At 39.5% G+C, this 27,923-nt stretch overlaps 4 protein-coding genes and 1 long non-coding RNA gene across 9 annotated transcripts; 2 read left to right on the top strand and 3 right to left on the bottom strand.

Moving 5' to 3' along the window:
- Nucleotides 1-449: 449 nt before the first annotated feature.
- Nucleotides 450-5,795, bottom strand: commd5 (COMM domain containing 5). Its single transcript, XM_056382978.1, has 7 exons — nucleotides 5,550-5,795; nucleotides 5,169-5,329; nucleotides 4,266-4,294; nucleotides 4,114-4,164; nucleotides 3,708-3,803; nucleotides 3,123-3,198; nucleotides 450-1,068 (listed from the first exon to the last, which is right to left on the bottom strand). The coding sequence occupies exons 1-7, from the start codon at nucleotides 5,668-5,670 to the stop codon at nucleotides 967-969; spliced, it is 636 nt and encodes a 211-aa protein (XP_056238953.1). The 5' UTR covers nucleotides 5,671-5,795; the 3' UTR covers nucleotides 450-966.
- fam199x (family with sequence similarity 199, X-linked) lies at nucleotides 5,770-13,412 on the top strand. Its single transcript, XM_056382975.1, has 8 exons — nucleotides 5,770-5,908; nucleotides 7,498-7,676; nucleotides 8,073-8,292; nucleotides 8,520-8,678; nucleotides 8,811-8,972; nucleotides 10,311-10,494; nucleotides 10,637-10,740; nucleotides 11,125-13,412. Exons 2-8 carry the CDS (start codon nucleotides 7,510-7,512, stop codon nucleotides 11,296-11,298), a joined length of 1,170 nt encoding a protein of 389 aa, XP_056238950.1. The 5' UTR covers nucleotides 5,770-5,908; nucleotides 7,498-7,509; the 3' UTR covers nucleotides 11,299-13,412.
- LOC130173581 (uncharacterized) lies at nucleotides 12,569-15,831 on the bottom strand. The gene is made up of 2 exons (XR_008828454.1): nucleotides 15,725-15,831; nucleotides 12,569-14,138 (listed from the first exon to the last, which is right to left on the bottom strand). It is a non-coding gene; the product is annotated as an uncharacterized LOC130173581 (long non-coding RNA).
- smim19 (small integral membrane protein 19) lies at nucleotides 15,131-16,765 on the top strand. The gene is made up of 3 exons (XM_056382979.1): nucleotides 15,131-15,416; nucleotides 15,819-15,943; nucleotides 16,199-16,765. Exons 1-3 carry the CDS (start codon nucleotides 15,283-15,285, stop codon nucleotides 16,258-16,260), a joined length of 321 nt encoding a protein of 106 aa, XP_056238954.1. The 5' UTR covers nucleotides 15,131-15,282; the 3' UTR covers nucleotides 16,261-16,765.
- On the bottom strand, nucleotides 15,950-27,887 carry pld7 (phospholipase D family, member 7). Of its 5 annotated transcripts, none has more exons than XM_056382972.1 (12): nucleotides 27,664-27,887; nucleotides 27,027-27,140; nucleotides 23,636-24,613; nucleotides 23,221-23,408; nucleotides 22,887-23,067; nucleotides 22,673-22,787; nucleotides 22,276-22,403; nucleotides 21,269-21,472; nucleotides 20,205-20,344; nucleotides 19,493-19,658; nucleotides 19,285-19,384; nucleotides 15,950-16,051 (listed from the first exon to the last, which is right to left on the bottom strand). In XM_056382972.1, exons 1-12 carry the CDS (start codon nucleotides 27,778-27,780, stop codon nucleotides 16,023-16,025), a joined length of 2,460 nt encoding a protein of 819 aa, XP_056238947.1. In that variant the 5' UTR covers nucleotides 27,781-27,887; the 3' UTR covers nucleotides 15,950-16,022. The 5 variants fall into 5 exon arrangements, with proteins under 5 accessions (XP_056238947.1, XP_056238944.1, XP_056238945.1 ...); XM_056382969.1 differs by lacking the exon at nucleotides 15,950-16,051 and adding an exon at nucleotides 17,534-18,616; XM_056382970.1 differs by lacking the exons at nucleotides 15,950-16,051; nucleotides 27,664-27,887 and adding exons at nucleotides 17,534-18,616; nucleotides 27,352-27,642.
- Nucleotides 27,888-27,923: the final 36 nt, after the last annotated feature.

The following is a 27,923-nucleotide window of genomic DNA, read 5'->3' as shown; positions in this document are numbered from 1 at the left end:
TACTAGTTATTATATTATTGGATGTTCAAGGAACCTATGGTATGTGTTAGCATGTTCTTTCCAGCATGTTTCCATATGTCTGATACATGTGAGGCTGAGACTTTTAAAAAGGAAAAATATGGTGATTTATACATTTTTTGGGAGTAGTCAAAGATTAGTCAATCATAAAACTGATCAGGAGCAGCTCTTCAAAAACTATATGTCAGTGCTCAATGAGCCCATGAGTGTGTTTAAACAAAGCTTTTGACACAACTTCATAACATGATTTGACAGCTATTTCTCACTTGTATTGAGGCCACTACTTTAGTTGTTTATATGTCAGTGTATTTTCCATATGTGAGCCATGACAGTGTTGTACAGGTGATGAGTAAAACCTTTATAAAATGACACACGAATCGTTAACTCTCTGTCAGAGTTCAAATTTGAACAAATATACAGTTCCTTGCAAATAAAATAACAGACTGAGAAACATTTTATTAGAGAAATGTGGTTCAAGAGGTAAAAATCCTCAATGTTATTATGGAAAACATACAAAATAACAGAAAAATCATTCTTTTACTTTTTATACAACAGTGCTATAATCCTTTTTGTTCTGTCGCTGGTTTGAAGAACAGGTATAAAAACATGAGTAGAAAAAAAATCAGTCTAGTTACAGTGATACAGTCTGGTTTTATAGATTTGTTTTTAAATACAGGCTGACACACAGGAAACTGCTGACTGTCCCGCCTTCACTGCTCTCATCATTTGACACTGTCGACAGTCGGCTGTGTTGGATGCCAACATCCCCAAAGCATAACATCATGACAGACAAATCAATATTATTATTATTATTATTTATAATATATCTGAAATCATTAAAATGAACGATTTCCTGTGTGGAGTTAATTTACAAGATTCCAATAAATCTCTTAAAACTAAAGCCAAGTAGAAAAGAGAGTTTAATTTACTAACTTCCCTAATGGTGCATCAATCTTGGATTTTGAGAATGCTCCTCTTCTCCAGATCATTCATCTCTTTGAGAATCAATGCCACGTTGTAACGAAGCTCCTGGAACTTAGACACTGGCACCTGAACAGGAAAACAATGACAACAATTCATTGGCAATGTAACAGAGACAGCTGCACAGCCAAGGTGGAGCTAAAATAATGATATAGAATAATATTACCATGATGACATACAAATCACTATGGCAGTAGGATGATATCCATTCTTGAGATGTTTGTTTGTAGTTCATGAAAGTCAGAAAGGCCTTCAATTTCACGATGAATGATTCATGGCAGTCGACCTCTGACCTCTCTACAGGGTGAGGGTCGGCTTCTACCAAAGCAACAATAGCTACCATAATTCATAGTCCTTTCATCCTTGAGTTAAAGATACAATCTGAGTATGATTCGTCGTGTGTTTGTGGCTGTTCTTAATAAAGACACATCTGCTAATTATAAAGAGAGGCCTTAAAGAATGCGCAGCCATCTGTTCTGTTTGTTTGATTTGCTGAAGATATCTGTCAGTCAAATGCCGGAAGAGATCCTGAGGGGTGCTTATCAGGTAAAGATAAGGTCCGTCAATAGAATCTCCACATCGGATGCTGTTGCTGCTAATCTTCTAATTCTTCTGTAATCTGATTACATAACCGCTGCACTAGGTGCAACGACAGCAGTAGCAGAAGTCCTCCCTCCTGTTTCTGTCCACATTAGCCTACTTTGAAAGCACCAATGGCGGAAGTCTCTAATCCAGCTTCTATTTTGCAATTATGAGGCAGGTATACTGTAGCAGGAGTATGGCGCCACCTATTGAGTCAATATCTTACTCATTTTATTTGAAGATTTGATTAATTTTGCTTTTAAGTTTCTCACTTTGTCTTTATATCTAATTATTCATCACTAATTGTGATTATTTCTTATGAGTTTATAGTTATAAGACAAATTATATATGTTATATATGTAATATTATAATAGTTGTTTCTGGGTCATGCTCTTGTCACATAAAAACTGCAATCCTCTGTTTAATTTAAAGTCACATTTCTATACCTTTTGCTTATTTGTGAACTGAGCATTTGGTCTTTTCGACTGTAATTTGAATTAACAGGTTTGTATGAACAGACAGACGACATGAGGTCAGGGTTTCAGGCTGAAAGTGGATATTTTTTTCCAGTAAAAGGTTAATTTTCTCTCACTCTTTACCTAGAGATAGCACAGTTCTATATATGCTATGAGTTCTATTATGCTAGCTTTTATTTTGCATTGTAATGAATACAATATGTGTAACAAGTAGAGACATGATGATACTGGATAAAGAAAGACACAATATTGTCAAAATGTGTCAACAGCAGCTTCTAGGTCAGGCTGTGGTTAATAAAGTTTGCTTAATTATTCCACTGTGATCCTATTATGTAACAACTGAAACAGACCTACATTAGCTCACTGGCTAACAACCAACTTCTTTCTACCCGCATGCTGAAGATAAACGTAGAATACAAATACACACTACAGTGCAAAACTAACACCATTCATGTGGATAAAATGACAAACTACAGTATAGGAGATCTATGGGTTTCTGAAAGCCGGACTTAAATACAGTTGTAATAGAAACTGAAGTCTATCTAAGACTCATTTAAACCCAAGTAAACAGTCCAGTTTGGAAAACCTGTATGTGCAGTAGCTGATTTAGTCATGAGAGTTTAAAAAGAATGAAAGTGCTTGTCAGATGTATATACACATACACAGGTCTACACATTTTTGTGTGTGCAAATGAATCCTGTTTCATGTTAATCTAAGAGAGGAGTTCATTGCCAAAGATGATGCTTTGTTACCCCTCACCAATTAAGTGTAATTAAGAAATCTGCCACTTTTTGAGGACTTTATTTAATGATCTCATGTACATATTTTACAACTTTTAAGTATCCCTCAACACTTGTGTCTGGGTGAGGAGAGGGGAGAGAAACCACCCTCTTCATATGTGACGCTGACTAATGTCAATTCCATAATTTTTAAATAAAGAATTTAAGCACTTTTATCTATATGCCTTCAGTGCTTTGTCATAAACAAACTATTGGTTTGTATTTCTGAACTGGGGACATAAATTGACAATAGATATGTAAAGAAACAGATCAATTTTTTCTGTACCTCAAAACGATGAAAACTCCCATCGGACAGTTTAATCTGCATCAGCACAGAAGGCTGCAGCGCCCTGGCTAAAGAACTGGACAGACAGAGGAGACACAAAAAGACATGGACTTCATTACACTGAGTTTGAAGTTACATTTCTTATAAAAAAAAGACATTAAGAAAACTGTGCTTGCACTTAACCTTCTTTTAAAAAGTACAATAATAAAATTGGACAACACTTAAAACAGTTAAACAGTCAGATTTTTTGGAAACATTTTGATGGTGTCTTTGATGCTAAATGCTTATTTCTGAGGTGTTACTTCTTACACTAACTTCCCACTTGTTCTTGTTTATATTAGAAACAAACTGGAGACATAAAACACCTGACACAATAGATATATTTTTCCAGGAAACAATTATCAAACAAAAAACAGAACAACTCAATGAACTGAAAAAAAAACTACACTATATTAATCAGTAATAATTACTCAGAAATTCTAACAGTGTCCCCTTGAATGTTTTGCAGACATGGGTATGAGTGTAGTTACAGCCATCAGTATATTTCTCAAAACACAGTTTCTCTTCTCTGCCTCAGTATATTACCTTGTAGAAATGGCAACATCCACTCTCCATTTAAAGTCTTCTATGGTGGGCAGGTGAGGATCATTCTGGGAGGTCGCTACCTCTAAAGCTGCACGGCTAAAAATATAAAGAGAGGTGGGAATCATAATGTCTCCATGAATGGCATCTGAATGCCATAGCAGCAGCACTGTTCAAATATCCATGGACAAATCTCACATGACAATGTCCTGTGATTGACGTCATTCATGTTAGTGCCGTGCTGTGGTGATGTTAACCACCCACAACCGTGAACCAACAAGAATAGGTTACAATGAAAATTAAGCTGTATTTATTCATAAAGGAAGCTCTGTTCCTTCATGAGGGGACACAAATATACAGAGACAAAATGTATAAACATCTAGATTTAGAGGCTGTAAATTCAACATACCGATTTCCAAAAACCACACTGGAGAAATCTGTGATAAAGTCTTCAGGTATCCTGCATGACAGAACCACAAACAACAAATTCAGAATTTTGTTAAACAGGAGGGAAAACAAACCAAAACATTGAACTTATAATAAACAGAGGATGAGCCTTGCCTTAATTCTCGGAGATCTTCTTTGAAGGCCTAAACAGGGACACAGCAAAACCTTAAGTACTTTCTATACAAAAATAACAAACAATTTCACTGTAAAATGTGAAATTTAATGTTTATGAAGGGGACACATTTAGCATTTTGTTCCCTAAATACCCACACAGGTGTGGGTCTAAATAGGTAGGTAAAGAGGAAACGTATGTGTATGCGAACCATGTGCATGAAAGGCTTCTAATAAATGTTTTTTACAGAAAATGTTTCTGCAATGTCCTAATTGCACACTATACACTAGTAGTATACATTATAAACTACATATTTATTGTTATGATTTACTGTTTTTGCAGTTAATACACAAAAAAATGTACATACTTTACTGCAAAAACAGAAAATGCTGCAATATGTGCACCAACAGACATCAATCAAACTACAGCTGTGAAATCAGTTAAACTTCAAAAGGAGAAAGCAGTTTTTTGTAGGTGTAGCTGTTTCCCCACCACCTGCAATGTATTTACAATTTTGAAACCATGAAGAGCTCATTCATTTCCTCTGTACAATACTACAGTACATTGTGGCAAATTAAGCCTTTTTCACTGCAGACAGCAGGAAATGCACAGGTATAACTATTAATAAGATTAAAAATGTTGAAACTGTTCTAGCACCCTTAAAGACAAGTGTTTTTTAGCATGCATCATTTTTCAGTATAATAAATTTGATCAATTTTCCCAAGTGAATACATTACATGTTCAAAACCTGCTTAGTTGTATTGTATATGGTATTGTATTGGGACACCAGTGATGTCTTGTATTAGGAAGAAAAGCACAGGTGAAACAACAATTCAGCTGCTAAAACATGATTTTGTATCAGTATGTTCCAGCATGTGATTTTCAGTGTATTAACGCCAGTATACCTCCTGTTTGAGTGATGATGTGGGGATGCGGATGGCTTCAGACAGCACTCTGTACATCCCAGCTATGATGTGACTGAGCCTCTCCTGTGGGATGGTACTGCTCTCTGCTATCGCCTTCATCACTTCTCTGCAGTCCTTCCCCTCCAGGGCACTGACCACAGCTGGAGAGAGAATTATTCACAGGCACATTCAACTCCCTTGTCTGTTGTCCGTTTCATTAAGCAACAAATAAATGTCCAGCTTTATTTTTTTCATTGTCAGTTGCTTACACCATAAATACACAGACAGATATCTGTACAAATTCGTAATGAGTGATAATAAAAAAAACATTTCGGTAGCTTAAAGGGATATTAGCATCGGTATCATCTTGCGGAGAATTACCTTTCAGGATTTTTCTGAATATCTCTTGGTCCACATCCTTGAGGTTTTTCGACATTGACTCTATTTCTGGTGGTATCCTGCCTCCTAAAAAGCTGGAATCCTTTGCATGACTCGAAGCCATGACTAACCACGCACTTATACACAATATACCAAGATAACAGATTAAAAAAAAAGATCAATTTAAGTACAGGCGTTTTCTTTTATGCTAACTTTCTGTTTATGTGACAGCTTCCGCCTTCAGGTCACATGACGCTCGTCTCGCTCCCGGGAGTCTCGCGGTGACAGCTTAGACCATCGATAGAAAAGAAAGGATCCGCAAATGGAGGTGGCAGAAATGGTCACACTTTGAACGACAAAAGGTCGGTGTTTTAATGCATATAGCTTCTTAATTACAACTTCGTCGTGGCTTTAAACCGTTTAGATTTGTTATTGTGAGGAAAAGGTTACGTAGGCGTCGTTTTATGGCTTGGTAAACGCTACGTTGACATTTGGAGCATTAGCAACCAGCTAACGATGTTAGCTTGTGTTGTGTTTTCGCAGGCTAACTGTTCGCCTTAACTAAACATAGTAACGTTTAATGTGAAGTGTAACCAAACTTATATGGACATCAGCTATATTTTTTTATTCTGAATTCTCGTTTTAGCCTAGTGTTTTCCGTACGACTATGTCGTTATAGTGTAACATTTCGTTCTGTTGTTAAGAAAAACAAACAACTGTGGGAGTTGGATGACATCCAACGATAGTGCCACCAATTAACATTAACGCTAACTGTTTATTTAACATCGTCTGTGGCTAGAAGAAAACATTATAAGTAAGTAGCGCAACTAATTTTACCAGCAAATAAAATGAAGTGTTAATTAACCGTTTGCTGATGTTTGGATGAAAAGAAAGCTTTACTTTGGTGAGAGACACTTCTGTAGTATCTCTTTCCCACCTGTCATTAATAACAACAAAGAGGTACAAAATGGGAAAACGTGCAGAAGTAAGAGTCCAATGAAGTCCTCTCATTAATGTTTAAAATTGAGTACTTAGTCATCTTTTAGTCCTTACTATGTACAATTAATATCAAATACTGCTAAAGTTTGCCAACAAACGTCAAAAGCAGAATGTTTGGATTTCTGAGTATGGCGTTTGCCCAAAATTATCAGTAACCGATATATGTAATTTTTTTTATTATTCACTTCCACCCCACAAAACACAAGTTTAAACATCGCATCAATGTGCATATTATTCCCAATTTTCTTACAGTTAAATCTCTGCATATCTGTCCAAAATAAATTGGTGTAAAAAAAAATACATGAAAACTAACTAAAATGCATGCATTGTCTATATTATCCCCTAATCTTTTCAACATTTCCTTGACAGGAAATTTTTACCTAAAATCTATTAGGATACTTTATTATTGGGACAAGTTTATGATTAATGCAGTGATGATTCATATGTTGAATACATGCAGCATAGTTTTTTCCACTGTATACTAAATATAGATGGTCAAAGTAATTTTCTTAACATTTTATTGTATAGTAATTATCTAGCTGCCTCTGTCAAGAGTTGGCATCAATAATTTTGTCTACAAACTGAACCTCAAACGTGAAAAATAGTGATTAGACACAGTCATGAACACAATAACCTTTCAATACTCTTGTAACTGATCAAGAAGCTTTTGTTGAGTGTTAAAAAGGCTTGCACAATATACAAAAGAATCATATTGCTATTATTTTGTTAGATATACATTTTACCTTTTGCAGCTCCTGCGATTGTTTTTGCAGCGATTGCTGCTGCAATTTGGATATTGCACTTAGCCAAACTGAATTTTTGATTATATTTTGATTAGTTAGCTAGTGTATAATACGTGTTTATTCAACTTTGTGGTATTTATTGAGGCTGTAGCTGTGTTGAAAGATGCCCTGTTATTTATGTCTAATCTTTGCCTTTGTGTCTGTGTCAGGTACATATAGCCATGTCTGAATCTCTGTATGAGAAGTTTTTGGCCCCCGAGGAGCCTTTCCCTCTCCTCTCCCAAAGAGCCAACCTCAGTGATGTGGGAACCCTGGATGTCAGTGACTTTGGCTGTCAGCTCTCATCTTGTCACAGAACAGATCCTCTACACCGCTTCCACAGTAACAGGCAAGTAGAGTGTGTGTATTCGTGTGTTCACACATATGCGTCAACTGTTTCTGAGGTAAAGTAACCTTCAGATTATACTGTTAAAGGATATTTGTTAGAAACTGTCATGAATGTTTTGGAATTTGAATTAAGATGTCCATCTTTACAGTATCCTATGGCACAAAAGCTTGACCAACAACCAAATGCTGCAGCATGTGCCATTGCAGCTGTTGGTCACCTTACTCTGTTATTGAGGAATGTTAATTTGCTTGTTAATTGCATGTTTCCTGGCATCGGCATCACTGAAATGTACATTGTTCTATTGTTTGCACTACACTTTTTTCTCAGGAAAATTATCAGAACAATTCACAGAAATTACTCATTTTTAATTTGAAATTCACTCATTGTTCTCCCCAGATGGAACCTTACTTCCTGTGGGACCAGTGTTGCCAGCTCAGAGTGCAGTGAGGAACTCTTCTCCTCTGTGTCTGTGGGGGATCAGGACGACTGTTACTCCCTTCTTGATGACCAGGAACTAACATCGTTGGACTTGTTTCCAGAGGGCAGTGTTTGCAGCGACGTCTCCTCCTCTATCAGCACCTATTGGGATTGGTCTGACAGCGAGTTTGAGTGGCAGGTTGGTTATTAGCTGATCTCTTGGTCAACTTACAAGTGATATTTACTGTAGATTTTAATATGCAGCAGGTGCTTTTCTACTGTAAATCATTAGAACATAGTTGCATCATTTGTTTGGACGCGGATATTAAAGTAATTGATTGCGAGTCCTTTCTCAACAGTCTGCCTTCCTTTGTTGTTGTTGTCTCCACATGTCATTGCTGATCTGTCTTTTTGCTGTCCTCCTAGTTGCCAGGAAGTGACATTGCCAGTGGCAGTGATGTCCTCTCTGACATCATCCCGAGCGTGCCAAGTTCACCCTGTTTGTTTTCCAAGAGGAAGCCCAAGCCCCACCCTCATCGTAACCTGGATGAATTACCTTGGAGTGCCATGACCAATGATGAACAAGTAAACAAAGCTGACATACCTTTTTTATGCTGAGTTCAGACTTAACAACAATGAAGCTGAAATCCTCAGCTTACTTTTGTGCAGGATATTCATCTGTGACTTAGCTACATGTGTGTGTGTTACCACTTCCAGGTGGAGTACATTGAGTACCTGAGTCGGAAGGTCAGCACAGAGATGGGCCTGAGAGAGCAGCTGGACATCATCAAGATCATCGACCCGTGTGCTCAAATCTCTCCCACTGACAGCGAGTTCATCATTGAGCTCAACTGTCTCACCGATGAGAAACTCAAACAGGTGGGTAGTAATTCTACAGCACAAATCTCTTTTACAATACAGGGCAGCTACACCAATAAACAAAGCTGCTTTCACACATAACTTAATTCTTACAACAAATCACAAGGAGCCTGTCACTAATTTTAGCCAAAAAACCGAATTCTAAATGGCTGCTTATTTGCCACCATCTGGAGATAAAAAAAAATATGTAAAGCACTTTTGCTTCCCATAATGTTTTAGTGGATGATCATTAACATCAAAGTTTAATTGTTTTTTGTGCATTTAGAAGATATTTGCAACCAGTTAAACACCGAAATGCTGATGAGGCATAAATGTAAATGCATTTGGTGATTATTGGTCAATATGGCCAAGATCAGACCAGACATGAACATGTGTCCCGGGTGATCTGATCACAAATGGATATCTCAGAGTACGTCATTTCACACCTGGCATTTGAATGCATCTTGAGTGACCACGTGTAATTGAATCTCACTTCTTTCCATAGGCAAATAAACACATATGTGTTGTTGTTTTTACCCCCTCTGGCTGTGATAGAGAAGTCTGTTGTCATTGTGTTTGTGTCTGTGAGTGTGGAAGAAGAGGAGGTGTTGAGAGACTCAATATGCTGCACACAGCTCTACACTGAAAAAAGGTTTTAGCCATTTGAAATAGTAAAATATTTTAGGGTCATTATGAAGCTGGGTTGGGACTAAGCAGACTGTGGCAGAAGACATCAGTAGAGTCGGCGGTCCTTCATTGTGGACCGCACATTTGCATTTGCATTCATGCTGCTAAAAGAATGTGGCCACATTTGGCCCAGAGCACATCTGAATTTGGTTGAGTAATCAGATCTCAAATGTGTCCTCAATGCGTCTTGGGATCAAACAGGGCCTTTGTGTAGAACTTTGTGTGATTATTTCTTGCTATACTTGCGACTCCATAAAATATGTCCAATATGACTGTATAAGCAGGTTTGAGGGAATATATGGTCTATATACAGGACTATACAGGAATATACAAGAATATACAGTCTATAAGATATATAATATACAGAGTTTGTTTTATCATTATTGTTACGTATCGGAGAGTAGCGCTCACTTTGAATACATCGGTGCGTAAACCAGGGTGTGCAAGATAAAAACGGGCTGTGTCCGAAATCACTCACTACTCCCTATATAGTCCAATTACCTGAATAGTGTCCGAAAGTGATTTTCCATTTTACCAATGAGCTCACTGAATAATCCTCTACATTGAACTTTCTGAATAGTGAGTAGGGAGGAGTGAATTGAGTGAGTGATTTCGGACACAACCAGTGTTGCATGTGAAAAGATTGATATCTGACAAGTGTGTTGTTATCAGGTGCGTAACTACATCAGAGAGCACAGCCCCAGGCAGCGGGCCAGTAGCACCAGAGAGGGCTGGAAGAGGAGCAGTCACAGCAGCGCTAGCACCGGTGGTGTCAGTGGAGCCAGCAGCAGTAATGCCAGCATGGTCAGCTCCGCTAGCTCTTCCACTGGTTCCACAGCCTCCAACTCTGTAGCAGGTAAGATGCTACCAGGTTGGCTAGCAGTTAAGTACCACTATCGGTGCTGTCAGCAGGGAGACCTGCAGGAATCGAGCATTTCAGGTCAGAGTTAAAGTCTGGTTTCTTGTTGTAACATTGTTTATATTTCCCTTTGTTCCAGGTGGTACAGCCTCAGCCTGTAGTGGAAGCAGTGTTGCCAACATCAGCAGAGCTCATAGCGATGGCAACCTCTCCAGTGCTGCAGAACGTATACGAGACTCTAAAGTAAGAAACCTCTGAATCAGACCACCTCTTTTTTCCAGGTGATGTTTTTATTGTGCTAGACATATACACCATTTCATCTTCTTCAGTCAGAGCTCATAGGGAAGAATCCCAAGGGGAAAGGGTTTTCTTTTAAACTTAAATAGCACATTTGCCTCTGGACCCACTCTGCCATCTAAATGTTATTTTTACTGTAACTAATACATTCTAGTTGATTTTATATGAATACAAAGCTTTTGTATGACTTAAATACCTGTGCACTTCTTCTACAGCCATTTCTTTTCCCTCAGCTTTTCACAGAGCATGTGAGACTAGCTGATTATCTTCACACCTTTCTCCTCATCTTGGTATCATGACTAACCTCTCTCCCCCACACTGTCTTTTCAGAAACGTTCAAAGCAGCGTAAGCTCCAGCAGAAAGCCCTCAGAAAGCGGCAGCTGAAAGAGCAGCGGCAGGCTCGTAAGGAGCGCCTGAGCGGACTATTTCTGAACGAGGAAGTTCTGTCGCTACGGGTGACGGAGGAAGATGACCACGGTGACGACCTGGACATACTGATGTGACACCAGTGAATCAATCAGTGCTCCCTCTATGCCTGCTCTCTCACAACCCAGCCACTACCATAGAGCTTAGACACTGCGCTAATCCAGATCACTGCACGCATTAGCTTTGAACAGGCTAACATGCTCATAATGCATTTTGTAAAAGTAATGTAGGGAGTAATAGCTTCTAGTAGCCTCTAGCATAGCTTGACATATTGCTTGCTTCTACTAGTGTTACATGCTAGTGCTAAACTGCTTGTTGCTGCAATCACTTCTAAGCTAGCTACAGTAATAATGGTAAAATACTGATAATGCTTTGATTAGATACTGACCTCAGTCTAGCCTGCTTATAGCCAGTGCTAATGCGGCAACAGCCTCGAAGCTCACAGATACACATAAATGTACACTACAGATTCAGCTTAATACAGTTAACAAGAGGATTGCTTATAGATGCTGAAACAGCGTATATCCACTGCTACTAATACAGCCACCACTGGCAGAAGGACAGATCAGGCAAGAGAAGCAGAGTTTGGCCATATTATGCAGATGCTGCAATAACCAGGTAATAGCAGCAAGTTTATTTTTTCATACCATTAAAGGAGAAACTATGTGCAAGTTGGCTGTATTATAGCTAATATGGTTTTCACCCATCTGCCTACAAATACACCCATATTCTACAGGGCTGTATCTGCACTGTCCAAACTCTGTTCATCTGTAGTTCTAGTTTCATCTGCTGCAGGTTCAGTTACAGCAGCAAAGGTATGCATAAATACTTCAAGGTAAACAGTCAGCATGACATGAGTGTAAAGTATCAGCAAAGTAAGTGAAAATAATTGGTGGTCCTAAAACCCATCCTCCAAAACTGACAAATACATCAGAGGTTCAGAGGTTCCTGATTTGGAGACAGAAATGAGCTGGTCTGTCTTTCTCTCTGCTGAGTGTTGTGGTTCCATTTCACTCTAAGGCTTAGAGGGAGCACTGAAACACTGCATGTTTAAATCGTCACCCACACTGAGTCCCTGTGTGGTCCAGTAACTAACAACTTGCATCGTTATTTGCATACACCTGTTAAAAATAGCTTACCTGTATTGTAAATAAATGATAAATAACAGCTTATTTACTGCTTGCTTTCAGATTTTCCTGGTTGATAAAGGATGATTTAACTTTTTTTTTTTTTTTTTCCGTGTGTGTGTATATCTGACAACAAAGTAGTGAACTAATTTGTTGTCATAGCTTAAAAGCTGTAAATTGCCACAGGTTCTTTGCAAACATTTGAGTCTTATTTTATGCATTTAGTTGTGTTTTGTCACTTACTGTACCTGAGTTTGGACTTTGTCTCAGATGTCTTTTGAACTCTGACTTTGTCAAGTCCTTGTTTATTTTTTCTACAAGAACTCAGAATTTCCATCATTTACTTCAATGAACATGTTTACCATCATAAGTTTAAAGCATTTGTGCATTGCAGTTTTACAAGAAGTTTTTACAGATCAGTGTCTGTCCATGTACTGCAAGGTTGGTTTGTTTTTGACGCTGAACTTGACCTGGTTTCTTGAACATGTACATCCAACATTTAGCCATTAACTCGGCTTTCAGACATGTTCGTTTTGCTCTTTTAAATTATTTTAAATCTACAAAAAAGTGGGGATTTAGCACTAACACCTCAAAAACAGCTTGAGGTGGAGTTTTTGTGGAGTTGTAGCGATCATGCCATTTTCATATTTGCTAAAAGTAGCAACCTGAGGTTTGTCTCTGTGTGTTTGTTTTTTTTTTCTGTCTACTTTGTAGGAAAAACTTTTCCCGCAGCTTGTCGGGTGTAACATGATGAACCACTGCAGTTATTGGCCTAACAGCCTGTCATCTCCTTTCTGATACTTTATAATGTGTACTGAGCTTTGGCTCTTGTCTCTGTCTCGTGTATAAAGTCATTAATTACAGCAATTATGTTAAAAGCAGCTCTATGTATTCTGTAGTAATGAATTAGTAAAACTCTATTTTGAAAAATAAGATAATTTTGAAAGAAAAAAAAATTCAAAACAAGCCACAGTGTGATGCAACAAAGTTATTTGTGTAAATAAGGTACCATGTAATTGCTGACAATGAATGATATTGAACTGATTAAACATGGTTTGAAAAAGCTTTATTGTAAACCAAACTTTTGTTTGGGAAAATTCCCTCAGTGTCATTGTTAAACTTATTTTATACTGTTTCACAACAGACACCTAAGGTGAAAACATTTTTTACCATCAGATTTGACAACAACAGTGGTTTTCCATGTGTTAGTTTCACATAAATCAGCATGGAACACTATTGCCTGCAAGAGACCATGAAGTTCACTGAATGGTTCAGAAACATTGGAAACTTGGCAAATAAACCTGTGTTGTTGCATCTTAATGTTTCTGTCTATGATGGCATTTTCTTCAAGTGTGACTTTGTTATTTTGTCACACTGGGCCACTAGGTTACATAAAACAGTGAACCTAGAGCTTTTGGACTCTAGGTCAGCTCCCAGCTTTGTCTAGTCTGTAATCCAGCGGTGAATAAAACTTTTTTTTTTTTTTTTTTTAGCAAAATTACAGTTACTGAGCAAAGAACACCCCCTGTCACAACTCGCAACACTTTTGTGATAGCCCTTTCTGCCTTGCAATGGCTTCTAGTACTGTGAGATTCTTGGGAAGTCTTGCACATATTGCTGTTTTGAGGCCTATCCACAGATTTTCAATGATGTTTATGAGCCATGACAAAACCTTCAACTTGCACATCTTGAGATAGCCTGTTGTGGAGTTTGAGGCGTGTTTAGGATCATTATCCAGCTGTAGAAGCCATCCTCTTTTCATCTTCCTTCACATCCAGTGAGCAGCAGTTCTGCTGAGAGAAACACCTTCAACAGGTTAGAGGAGAATGGCCAGACTGGTTGGAGCTGGCAGAAAGGCAACAGTAACTCAGATAACCACTATTTACAACTGAGCTTCAGAATGACAACATGTCCAACATTCAGGTGGATGGGCTACAACAGCAAAAGAGCATGTCAGGTTCCCCCCCGTCAGCCGAGGACAGAAATCTGAGACTGCAGTTGGCACAGGCACCAAAACTTGACAGTTGAAGATAGGAAATGTCCTGGTCTAATGTATCTGGATCTCCAGGCTGCTTCTGGTGGTGTAATGGTGTGGAGAATGTTTTCTTGGCACACTTTGGGCCCATTATACCAATCAATGACATTGTTGCTGATCATGTGCAGCCCTTTACACCCACAATTCACCATCATCTATTGGCTTCTTCCAGCAATGCACCATGTCAAAGCAAAAGTCGTCTCAAACTGGTTTAATGAACATGACAGTCAGTGTACAAGTGTAACACTTAACAGCCTATCACCCAAGGGCTTGAACTTTTTAATCTTAATATCTGAATAAAGGAGTTATCTATTGGTCTAATACGTCAGACTGAATGAGACAGCCCAGGCTGATATTAAGGTATTAGCTTTGCCATAACTTTAGACAATCAGAATCGCTTTATTCGCCAAATGTACACTGTACAGAGGAATTTAACTTGGTGATTACAGCACAGGAGGGCAGGAACAAGCAAAAACACACAATTAAAACAACATAAAACAAATCAAGTTAAGAATAAAAAGAAGACAATAGATCAAAATTGAATAGCCGTTACTTTTAACGCACAAAATATGCAACTTCATGGTTCAACGATACATCAGACAACTGGATATTTCCACTTGGGCGACATGAAAAGTTTAAACTCGAGGAGTAGTTTGCTGTGGAACTGTCGTGCTCATGTGTGAGTTCAGGTTTTGGACTGTAGGTGGCAGCAACAAAGGCAGCAGCGTGTCGGCTTTCGGAAACAAAAAGGACGAAGAAGAAGGACGCGGACGTGACGTCATAGTGTTTACAACGTACAATTGACTCATAGGCAAATGTAAGCTACCAAAGTGACAATACAATATCTATTTGTTTTCACGTATTTACCGGCAGAGATTGATCGTGGTGGTCGTACTTCAATGGGTGCTCACGGGGTTTTGGGGAACGAGCCTGACTCTATTGACTACTCGGTGCACGAAGCCTGGAATGAGGCCACCAATGTCTACCTGCTGGTTATCTTGGTCAGCTTCGGTCTGCTGATGTACGCCAGGAAGTAAGCAGTTTGCACTTTCAGTCAACAATTCACCCTCTCACTTTGTTTATAACAGGCAGAGGTACAACGAAGGCGGGACTGAGTGAGTTTTCCCCAAGTTCTCCTCAAAATATTTAGATTCACGCTATACTACGTAGGAAAATAGTACACTTTCGTACGTTTCCTTGGATACAGTAAGTGCGCTCATTTTATGTTACATATCTTGATATTTAAATATCATCTTTAGAGTCTGTGGTCAATGGCATTCATTCAATACTCCATAGATTGATATTAAAATAGAATTTTAATTTCAGATACTATTGATTTACCTATTAAAATTCAAAATGGCGATGTTCTCTCGTGGCGAAAAACATTTTCGGCCTACACAGTCTTATTTTTTCTCCTCATTCACATGTAATTCAGAAACAAGAGGAAGATCATGCGTATCTTCACTCTGCCTCCCACCGTCGGCAGCAGTCCAGAGCCCAACTTCTACGACAGTCTGCAGAAGGTCCGCCTGCGGCAGCAGCTAGAGATGTACTCTCTGGGTGGGTGTCAGCGCAGATCTCTGGTTCAGTAGGAGCCGCAGAATTGTTGACAATAGAGTCTTGGTGTGATTTTCCACTTTCACACATCCTTGTGATACAGATTCCCTGCTTTAAGAAAGAAAGGGGATATATTAACTATACAAACATTATTTTCTCTATTTTCATGTAAACACCCAATAAGTGACAAGTGTGGAATAGTGTGTGGATAATGTTGAAGTTCAGCTGTGTTAAACTTTCTTCTATTTTGTCTTTTAGCCAGAAAATTTGAGCAGCAACAACAAGGCCAGACAGAGAGTGTGCAGCTCTCCATGGAATGAGAGCAGGCGGGCACTCATCCCTCTGTGTCTGAGAAACACTCCGTCTTCAAGTCGTTCATATATGGATAGAAAAGGACTTGAATGACCGTCATGATCAGAGATAGTGAAAAAGACATTACTCCTGTCCTGCTACTTTCTGTTTGGCTCCTCCAATGAGACATGTGTCCATTCACCTTGTTGTCTCTTCTTTGTCTGAGCACATGGAGCAGATTCGGCCGGATGGATGAATAAAAGCTAGGAACACTTATGGGAGTGTGGCATCTTGTAGAAGGATAAATCTGTACCTACAGCAGATGTCACTGAAGTGTATTCAGAGTGGCGTGAGACAGAAAGTCTCACAGTTCTTGCACATAAAACAAGATCCTTCAAATTTACAACATAGCTTCTAGATGTTTTTTACTTGTTTGTTAGGTGTTTGTAAGATAAGTTTTGTCATGTGGTAAGTTCATTTAAAATTCTATAATGCGAAAATAAAGACCCAAATAAACCCAAAGTGATTCAGTCAGGAGGTTCTCTGATTGTCAGTATTTTCTGTTTTGTTGTTTTGTCTACTGAGTTTGACTTTGTGGTACAAAGTTAAATATTTGCATCTGTTGAACCTCATTAAGAAAGGTCAGAACCATTAAGTAATTACAAAAGAAGAGAAAGTTTTGACATTGTTCCAGATAATCCACAGAACATGGTGTAGAACATATTGTAGAGAGTAGAGTATGATTTCATGACATAGCAACTAGCTGGAGCCAGTCATGGTTCAGTATAAGTCTTACAAGTGCGATGTGTATCTAGCTTTAGTACTTACTTTTGGAATAAACATTTGCGTATTTATAGATGTTGTATTTTTCAGTGAGGGAGAATGAGATTTAATTTCAACTTTTTTTGTGGAAAATCCACACAAACACAAACTTGCTAACTGCCAAGTGTTAGTGTCCTAACTGGATATTATATCTGTTAAACATTAGCAGGCTAGCATTGTGATCCGCATGTTGTTTTTTAGCATCATTTCAAAGCACTGCTTTACAAAAGCACAACCTTATAGAGCTGCTAACGCAGCTGTAGATAATTGTTTAAAAGTTTTCAATGTTCTGAGTAACATCAATGAAATCCCACTCACCACTGTAATTCTGTGGGGTCAGACAGAAATCTTAAGAAGTGCACAATTTAAAAAAACTGAAAAAAGGTTGGTCATTTGGGTGAATCTATCCATGTCTGTTCCTTCATCAGCAATGTCTCACTTATTTCACAGTTACCCAAGAAGCTCTCAGAGATCACCAGCTGGGGAACAGGTTTTATTTATATTGAGACATCCAGTAAACTGCTCGGGTCTTCCGGGGTCAACTGAAATGTTCCCTGTTCCACCCAGAGCCAGGAGGTCCCTTTGTTTAACAGTCCAACAGTGTGAGATGAAAACGACATGTTCGGAGATGACAGAAGCATACAACAGATAACCCTGGTAATAAATTGATCGGAGAACACAGCACAGTAATGATCAATACAGTAATACAGATTCCAGATGAGGAAAATGGTTCTTTTCAGAACAAACACTTCAATCAGAAAGCAAAGCACACTCACTCTTAACTGAGAGAGTTATTTCTGTCTACTGAGGTAAACATTCAGATTGGATTTCTTTGTGAGCCAGCCATCAGTTACAAAATGAAACTTGCCAGTATTTATACAAGAATCTTGTACTGTTGGACTAACATCATGTCAAATGGTTTAACCACACATTAATATTAACAGCTGATAGCGTCTGCAGCGTAAACATGGCCATGGTGTATGCACCTCTTTGGAAATGTTTAATTTCCTGCATGGGTTTGTTAAAGCTTGGCACCGACATTTTTAAGGAAAATATACAAAATGCTCCAGGCATAAAATAAATTGTACAAAGCGAGTTCCCTTGCGCTTCAGCTCAGGTAAGAAAATTGTCAAAACATTGTCAAAACAAGAGTATAAAAATAACAAGTTCTGAAACTAAATATAAAATAGCAATTATATACAGAAATAGGCAGGCAGTCAGGAAACGGCAATAAAAATAAACTGCGTTCATTCACACAGTACAGCAAGCTGATTTCTGAACAAGTAAAATAAAGTTCAAGTGGCAGGAGCAAGCAAGATGCTCATCTACAATGCAATGTGCTTTATTGAACAGCAAACCCTCAGTGTCGGCCATGAGGGCAGACGTCCACATTGTCAACAGAGAGAGTGCTGGCATACTGGGACCTCCAGTCTCTGAGGAAGAGCTCCTCTGCTTGGCTCTGCAGAGTCTGCTGGCCTTTTCCTACTTCTGAGCCCGTCTGATTCACGACCAGGCCCACACCAGCAGTCTGGGTGAAGTAGTTCTCTGACCAGTTGGACGTCCCTACGGACACAAACACTCAGTGGTTGGGGGGGGGGGCTGATTATACCAAAGGGCTCCTGTCATAGTGTTAGGAACAGTATATTTTTTGTAGTTGGTTGAGGTGGAGCTGATAACTACTTTGTAAAGTGTTGATCAGTTTGATTTGCAAAACCCACATCTTATGAAAACATTTCTGTCTAGGATTGAATCCTGCGAACCCTATTTTGTAGTAATAATATTTCAACTTATTTCGAACTGTATAAAAGATGTGAAATGTGAATACAAATTCTGTAGACAAGCTGACTTGCACTGAAAAAGGCTGTAATATTGTATATTAGCTATATGCTATATTACCAGATTTATTTCACTTTTACAAGCAAACTAAATTAAGGACTCAGTTTCAGACTAAAATGACTGGATAGGAGGAATATCTTTTCTTCTCTGCATCAGGTTTTAGAAGTTGATTATATGTTTGGTATGAATAATGAGCAGCAAGATAATAAGGTCCTAAAACAGTCAGATAAATGTAGTGTGAAGTAAAAGTACAAACTAACATAAATGAGAAATACTTGAGTGAACTACAAGCATACCTCAAAACTCTTAATCAAAGTGCAATTAGTTCTATCCTGAGTCTGTCACAGTGGTTATTGTCTGAGAGTGTTGATGTCTGAGCAGTGGTAATAACATACCTATATAGACCACTCTGTCAGTGACCATGTACTTGGCGTGATTGACTCGTGCAAAGGGGATCTTCATCTGCTCTGCTGTTGAAGGCACTGTAAAGATTTTCTGCAAAGACACAAAAATAAATAAATTAACCGGGAGTTCAGGGTCCATCATCGTTCTGTTCAGTGCACCATGTTGTAGCCTTTAAGGAAATTAAATCTCAAAACGCACTATTTCAATGTCGCATTTCAGTGGAGGCCTGTTGAGCACCAGCAGGGACTGCAGGAAGGGGAACATGGAGGCAGGCGAGTGCTCCCAGCAGCTGACCATCAGTCTGACCTGCACCCCTCTGGTGCAGGCTGCAGCACGTAGGGCCGAGTCGATGGTGGGCCAGAACCTGAGAGCGGGAGACCAGAGCACAGTTTTTCAGAGGAGAGATCGATACTGTCGTGTACGCCTGTGGTGCAGGAAACATAGGCAAGTAGGAAAAAGACTACAGTATGTGTGCTACTAATGAGAAGGAAGTGGAGGATATCACATTTTCCTATATTTATATTTTCCAATTTTCAGGTGCCGCACTGAAAATTGGAAAATATAAATATAGGAAAATGTGTCTTCAGGCTGATTGGCTCTCTTCCAGTTTGGCAAGTTTCCAGCACTTTCATCAAAGACCTTCCAGTCAGCAGGTATACCTAATCTTAATTAGAGAAGCTGCTTCGTCAGCCAATCGGAGTCCAGCATTGTGACTGTTTAATAACTGTCCACATAATTTATTTATTTATTTTTTTTTTACAGTAAGACAGTAGCATTACCTAAGTGACTTGAATTGAAGTCTTCACTTGGAGCTTTTATGCATTATTTTGTCTGGACATTCTACATGTGTGTTGGTGAATTTTAACAGTGCAGCAATAAATACTGGTGGCTCTTGGTGAGCTGTGTGTACCTGAGTGGCTTTGTGAACTCAGACAGAGGAAGGTAGTCCATGACGGAGATGTAGACGAATTTCTGGGAGTCGTTGATGACGGACAAGATGGTGTAGAGATCATCAGAGCGGCCGCGGGCTGAGATTTGTGGAGGGGCACTCTGCAGGAAATGGACACACAACATACAGTGAGGATCATGAGAGCAAAGAGGGAGAGGAATAGGAATCTATTACAGCCCTCATCCCTCTGATGAGTGTGTGTAGTAAACTGAAAATGTTCAGATATTATGAGTTTACCATCAAGATGTATTCAGTTTTCAAGAAGCTAAAACAAACAAAACAAAAGAAGGATACCAACATTTTATGCCATTTGTAAGGTCATTTAATGCATTTACTTCCAAATGTCAATTTTGGGATAACAGCTATTGATGTGGCATTTTTATCATCAGACATTATTAGAATACATTATCACACCTGCAGAGAGCCTGATCATAAACATTTAAAGTCAGAAAACAAATAATAATAATAATAATAATAATAATAATAATAACAAATAATAAAACTACCATCACTTCATACAGAGGCAACAATGGTGAAATAAACAATGTGGTACTGGAGACATATTTGCATTTGGGTTTCAGTCTGATTTATTATGAAGACAACACATTGAAGTTGTCACTGTGCAACACAATCAACAGACCACCTTGTATATCATGACTGCTGCAGATAGCACTCAATGTTAGGAGTGTTTATGCTGCGCATTCAGTCATTTTTTACAATGTTTATTAATTTTCATTATGTCTGTCTGCTTGATGAGCTTCAATATGTTATATATATGTTATATATATTCCCAACAATTTAGGATTAAACGAGTTTGAAATAGGGCTTTAATTAAACTTTAAAATGATTCTGCCCTGTACCTGAGCTATTGAAGAAGTTCTAAATGAACAAATTAACAGTATTGACGGTATTGTATTGACAATAACATCTGTTTCAACATGTCAGTATCAGACCCATAGTGGTCAAAAAACACACATTCATTAAGTTCCTCTTAAAGGAAGCTCATAGACTTGTTGTGAACTTACAGACAGGTAGACTTCAGCAGGTACTCCATTGAACTTCAGATGCAGTGGATTCTGGGAGCTGGACAGAGCAGAGAGGCGAGCAGGCCAGTACGGGGGCAGGGATCCATTGTTTGCACCACCGATGCTCCAGTATACCCCAAAGATCCGAAAGGCATCCTGAGCCAGGCAGCTGCAGTCCTCCACTGACAGACCCACCTCCTTCACCTTGGTTCAACAAAGACCACCCAATGTATTAATTCTGCTGCAGCCACTAACTACTGTGTTAGTGAGGACATCGTCTGGGGGCTGATCCAGGGAGAAGATTTACTGTTATTGGGATGAATTTGCAGAGTTAAACCTGGAACTGCCTCTGATCTGGAGGCAGCACAATTACACTGCACCAATAAGATCCTACTGATAATCCATATTACCATATTATATATTATTATATCACTTGATCAGGAAAATGTATCATGTCCACTTATTCATCATTTGGAACAACATGGTTGGATTGCTTTTCACTTTCACTCAATAATTAATAACCACCAATAATGAGATACTTTAGAATGTAATTAATCTACAGTATAAATATAACGCTATATGCTTCTAATGTATACATCAGTAACAGGCACTGCAAAGTCTAAGCATCTGTTCCTTGTCTGATTACATTTGATAACACGATCAGTTGTGTCGCCCTCCTTGAAAGTCTATTACAGAGTAACACACCATCAGTCTGAGGCCAGTCTAAAAACTGCTGTCTCATTGTAGCTCAGTTGGTTTCAGTTGTATCTTAAACCAGGTTTGTAGGTTTAAAGCTTTTACCTGGGAGTCTGGCTCATGATTGATGATGTTTGGGACATCAGTTCTACAAATCTACTGGGCAGTAACGTGGTCTGTAAGTGGACAGTGATGTAAGTCTCCCTCCTCATGCAAAAGGTTGTGTGGGGTAACCACTGAACATAATGACTACAGACATTAGCCAGGCCCGCACTAATGCAGATACGTTGCACATTTTCTCGCTGTTTTACCTGACTTAGAGAGCGCCAGTCCATGTTGGCACTACCCAGGTAGAAGTGCTTCTGGTCCACCACCCACAGCTTGGTGTGGACGATGCCTCCAGTTACAGCTTTGAGGTCTATTTCTCTGACTTCTGCACCTGCAAGAATGCAACAGAGATCAATCGAAATAGTTTCACCCTTCTTATACAAAAAAATTCATTTTTTTATCTTGTTTGAATACCAATATATTTTAGTACTAACTGTTTTACAACATTACATTCTACAGGAACTGCACCAGCAGAAGCTAATAACAGAAGCTAATTTGCTTAACTATTAAAACCATTCTCGAAGATTGCATTAGGTAAATTTGTATGATCTGCGAAGTCTCAGTTTGTTGGGATGTGCTTCCTATTGTCAAATGTTGTACCTGTTGCAGCCAGCTCTGCTGTGTCTTGGGTTGAGGTCTGGGGGGCGTTGACAGCAATCTGAAGTTCCACACCTTTGGATTCAAGTTTTTTCAGGTGCTCAAAGACCTTTTGTCCCTGCATAACGCACACATCAAAGGTTCAAAAAAGGAATTCAGTACAATCAGCACTTAAACAGTGCTACAGCATGAGAGCAGGGCATGCTACGGCACTGACCTGAGAGTCAGAGGAGTCAGCAAACTCCAAATCATTGGCTCGCAGCGTGAAGTAGAAAGCCGTGATGTGGACTGAGCTGTTGGCCTTGTCCAGCAGATGCAGCCAGCTGTCTGCGATGCTCCGTCTGGACAAGGGAGAAGACTGGTAGAGTCCCACGGGGATGCTCTCCACCAGATGCACCCTGAACAGGGCAGATGGTATTTCAAGTTACACCATTAAATGACACACACTAAATCCAGGCAGAATCTCAAATTAGAAGTTCATCACAAATTCTTATTTTTCTCTAAAGACCAACGTAGATCACAGAGATTAACACTTTGTTGATATTTCCTACCGACAATCAGTGCTACAAGGCTCTGGTACTAAGCCAAAGCCCTCCAGCCAGTGCAGCTCCAGCTGAGTCGTGAGCTGAGCCACAGACATGGGAAGCCCGTAGTGCCAAACATGCTGACCAAACCCTCCGAGGAGCAGCAAGGTGGTGGGCAGGAAGCAGAAGAGTGCAAAACTGGAGCATCCTGAGCGCTGCAAAAAGACAGAGGTGGAACTTTAACTAATACAAATGAGTAAAGTTTCAATCAGTAATCTGACAAGAGAATGGAAACATCTTGGGGCTGTGTTGCATACCACAGCTCTTACTGTAGGGTGTGGTGAAATTCCTTTATATAAGACTGACTCCGTTGAGACCATTAAGAAAACACCATGACTGTTATGAGTGGAAACTCTTAAGCAAGTACAGCAACATCACTCACCGTGGTTGACTTGGTTGATCTAACTTTAGCGGGCTTCTCTGGTGCTACAGGAGAGGTGTATTCATCCATATCCGCTCTTTTCTCTTCACGTTTTGAAAACTCTGACTGGATTACAGGTGGTTCATAGTAATCCTTCACCTCTCCTACACTGTGGTGCTCATGCTTCTCATCTGTCAAATCCTCCTCACATTCAACGTCTGATGAAGATCTGCTGTCCTTTAATTCGAGAATGTTCATTGGCTCCATTTCCCACGGTGGTTCTTCGTCCATGATAGCATCCACTTGGCTGACCTCAGCTGTGTGAGCAACCTCTGGAGAGTCAGACTTTTCCTTGTCTCCAGAGGTAGTGAGGGTAATCCTGCCTTTAGCCTCAGCATCATACTTCCCTGCTGTGTCTTCTTGTGGCGTTTGGCTGAGGGAGCCCTTATGAGGAAGGTCACTTACAGGGCCATCTGGTAAGGTATCAGCTTCTATTTCTGAGGTTTTGCTCAAGTTTTGCTCTGGTAGGTATTGCTCTGACCCTTGTTCTGGTCTTAGGGCAGGCCTGGGGCTTGCAGTCATAAAAGGATGCTGCACAGACTCAGACAAACTCCAGCTCTTGGGTGCAGTAATTACAGCGCTATGGACAGTCGCAGCGGCTTGTTCAGTGCTGATGAATGGAGAGGGGCCTTCGAAGCCAATTTTGGGGGCTCGGACTGAAGGCAGGGGGAGTGCTGTTTCTCTGGCATCAGGCGGTTTGGACTTTGAGGCTTCCACGATTCCATATCCAGCTTTCACATGAGGCTGAGCTACATGGACAGGGGTATCTTTTTTGGGAACAGGCAGCTCCGTGTGCTGGCTGGCACCAGTAGGTCGTTTATGGAAAGTAGGGATTCGAGAAAGAGGTTTCCCACCTTTGCGGTTCATGTCTTCTTTCTCCTCAAGCTCTTTTTTTGCAGCTTCCAGACGGTCCAGCACAACACTACAATTTTTCAGTTCCTGAGGAAGACAGAACCTCATTAGAAAAAGCATACATCTTTTGTGAGGATAACATATGTCTTTAGCACCTCTCTCAGTATATACATACAAGTTCTAACCCAGTAGTTCTGAATAGCCGCATGACCTCACCTTTAGTTGCACATAACATCTGATATACCTTTAAAAAGCCAGTTAAGTTAAACATCTACAGACTCAAATAAACTCAATATACTCCATTATTTTTACTTGGTACAGGTTAACAACAAGACTATAGCACTGCATATTATCTCGAGAGGCTTCTGTAACACTGAAAGACCTAGAGTAGCCACACCTATTCAAATGAGCTCTCCTGACTGGTACACCTCAACATGGCCACCGCAGGCTGTTTAACATATTGTTATGGATGTCAATATTTGTTGCCAAGTGTTGCCATGGCTACAGTATCTTTTAACATGGCAGTAAATGGCAGTTAAAGCTGAACATTCTAACTTGCTCTGTCCACAGTGCTAATTTTAATAAATATTCCATGGAAGCCATATTTCAGATTTCCACACAAGATATCCAGGACAGTTCTTCAGCATGTTGACAGTCTCACAGACTGTATTTCTGAGGACGCTGAATTATTCTGACCACAAAATGGATTGTAATCTGGCCACAAATGTGTTTCTTGGCTTGATAATGAAGTTTGACATTTAACTCCATTTTCAAATGTGTTTATTGGTGTTTTGTGCTTGTTTTAATGTCTCACTGTCTAACTACATAGGCATTTTTCTTGCAAGACATTTTGACATGCCACAATAGGAAATGTCACTGAATTATACTGCTTACTGGGCCAGAGCCATCATTAATTAGTATTTATTATTAGTATGCTTTTCCTATGATGACAAGTCAATGTCAAAGTCAATGTCTGCTGAGAAAAAGGTTGACTAAGTACAGCTGATACAGGCAGATTTGTTGGCGGGTGTCAATATCAACATTTCTTAAAAGTCTCACACTTAGATATTAGTCAATTCTCTTTTGTCATAAACAAAATACATAAACAATAATAACATAACCAACATATAACAATATATAACACCAATATATCTACAGTAAGCTAATATTAGCTGATATGTCAAGCTCCTACTAAACAACATTTTATTTATTTCCCCTTTTTATGATAGTAAAGCACTTTATGACATTAAAGCCTGAATGGTTTATTAACGGGCTGATATAGTACAGATGCATCAGCTTCAGCAAATGTGTGGGCAGACAGGCAAAAAGGAATTCCAATATGTTACGTAATGTGTTTTAGGATGCATTGTTATGTATACATATAACCATCATTTCATGTCTAATATTCGTCGATTTAAGTCAGATACAGCATTGTGCAAAGGTTTTGTCGACATTTTAGATGTTTCGATCCATCATGCAATCCCATCAGGGAGGCATCTGATGAGTTCCATATTCATTCTGCAGCATGACAACAACCTTCAACATTCAGCCATAATCATAAACAACTATCTTCAGCAACAAGAAGAACAAGGATTTCTGCAACAGATGGTCCAGCCCCCACTGGGCTCATACAAAGAGACAGAAGACCCAGAGACAGCCTAAATCCTCTGATGAACCCTGGCAAGTTCTCCAAGATGCTTGGAACAACCAACCAACCAAGTACCTTGAAAATCTGTGTGCAAGTGTACCCAAGAGAACTGGTGCTGTTTTAAATGCTCTCTCATGTTCTCACACCAAATATTTCATTCAGGTTTTTTTTTCTGTCCACTGCCCTTTGTATGAAGTTGACTAATAAATAAAAAACTATTAATGGCAATATTTTTCAAAGCATTCTCACTTTACTTTAATGCCTAAAAAAATCAGTCTTTTTACTTTAAAAAACTGCTATTTCTTCTATCTTTATTGTTACTATCCTCTTTGTGGATAAGCTTAATTTGCCCAACTGTAAAATATTGTGCAAAATTATAATAACTACATGTAAGGGGTGTTTACATTATGTAATAGTGATAAAAGTAAACATTAGCCAATATTTAAAGACAGAAATATTGGTTTTGACATTGGCCACAGAGCTCCAGCACTGGTTGTATTTTCCTGTTTAAATATTCAGCCTTAATATATAAATCAACTTTACTTCTCTAGAGGCAGAGAAAAGGAGATAAAGACACTTCCGCAACAGCCTGTCGTTATTTCCTACTGATGATGACATGCTGCCACACACACACACACACACACACACACACACACACACACACACACACACACACACAAACAAAAACAGACAGACACACAGCAATAATTCTTTCACCACAGTGATGTATGAATAAGAACTGGCCACACCCATGCATCCTTTGCAGGCTCGGATTTCCCTGCCAATACAAAATAACATCTAACAACAAGAGGTGTGTTGTTTGGGTTGTCTGTAAGGTGAATAATAGCCTACCGTTGGATCTGCCTCCTCAGCAGCTTCCTCCTCCAGCTCAGCCGGGGCACTTTCACTCTGGTGTGTCTCCATCACTTGGCTCTGGACAGACTCAGAGTCTGTCTCATCCGACTCCTGACAGGACCACATCGGTTATAATCATAGTTAATAAGGAGCAAGCAGCACTGTATTAAAGCACTAGTTATGCGTTCATGTAAGACTCACAGTGTGTGTCGGTTGTAGCTTAATCTAAACCATGCAAAATAAAAACAAAAATAAATACAAAGGGCACACGCTCTATCATCTGCTTCACAAAGAAACACCGTCAGCGTCAAGACAAACTTACCATAATGCGGTAACTTGCTCGGTAACAAGTTTGGGCTAGGCGCAGGGTTTAACTCTCACGGTGTAATGTTTCCTCTTTACCGTTAAGCTAACCAGCTACGCAAATATTAGATGGTTGAAGTGGCAATAGCAGTAAACAAAAATACTGCAGGTTAAGGCAGGAGGGTGTCTATTTAATCCTTCTTTGAGTGTTCTTCTCGGGTTAGCCAGCTAACGTCGCTGCCGTTGACGTTAGCGAGCCAGCTACGTGGCTGTGAAGTTTTTCAGCAGTGGAGGAAGAGGAGGCGGAAAAGCTGAGTAATAAAATACCCACCTCGTACGCAACTCTCCCGTGCAGGCGGGTCGACCTTCTCGGTGTTGCCGGTATTGTTTCCAGTAACTCCACCTCACTCGCCTGGATGGATTTTCTGGATCGTAGTACCATAGGCATCTTAGACCACTTTAATAATGCAGCACCCTCGCGACACGAGATTAACGGGCAGACGGAGCATAGAGAGCAGTTCGTTTGTCAAATGAGAGACCACTGTGCTCACCCTAACCCGAATAAACCGGATATGTGCAGCTGTTGGCTAC

Source organism: Seriola aureovittata, chromosome 8 (genome assembly GCF_021018895.1).
Source record: "Seriola aureovittata isolate HTS-2021-v1 ecotype China chromosome 8, ASM2101889v1, whole genome shotgun sequence".
NCBI classification, from domain to species: domain Eukaryota; kingdom Metazoa; phylum Chordata; class Actinopteri; order Carangiformes; family Carangidae; genus Seriola; species Seriola aureovittata.
The sequence above is the reverse complement of the archived record's forward strand: the minus strand, read 5'-3'. Positions and strand labels throughout refer to the sequence as shown.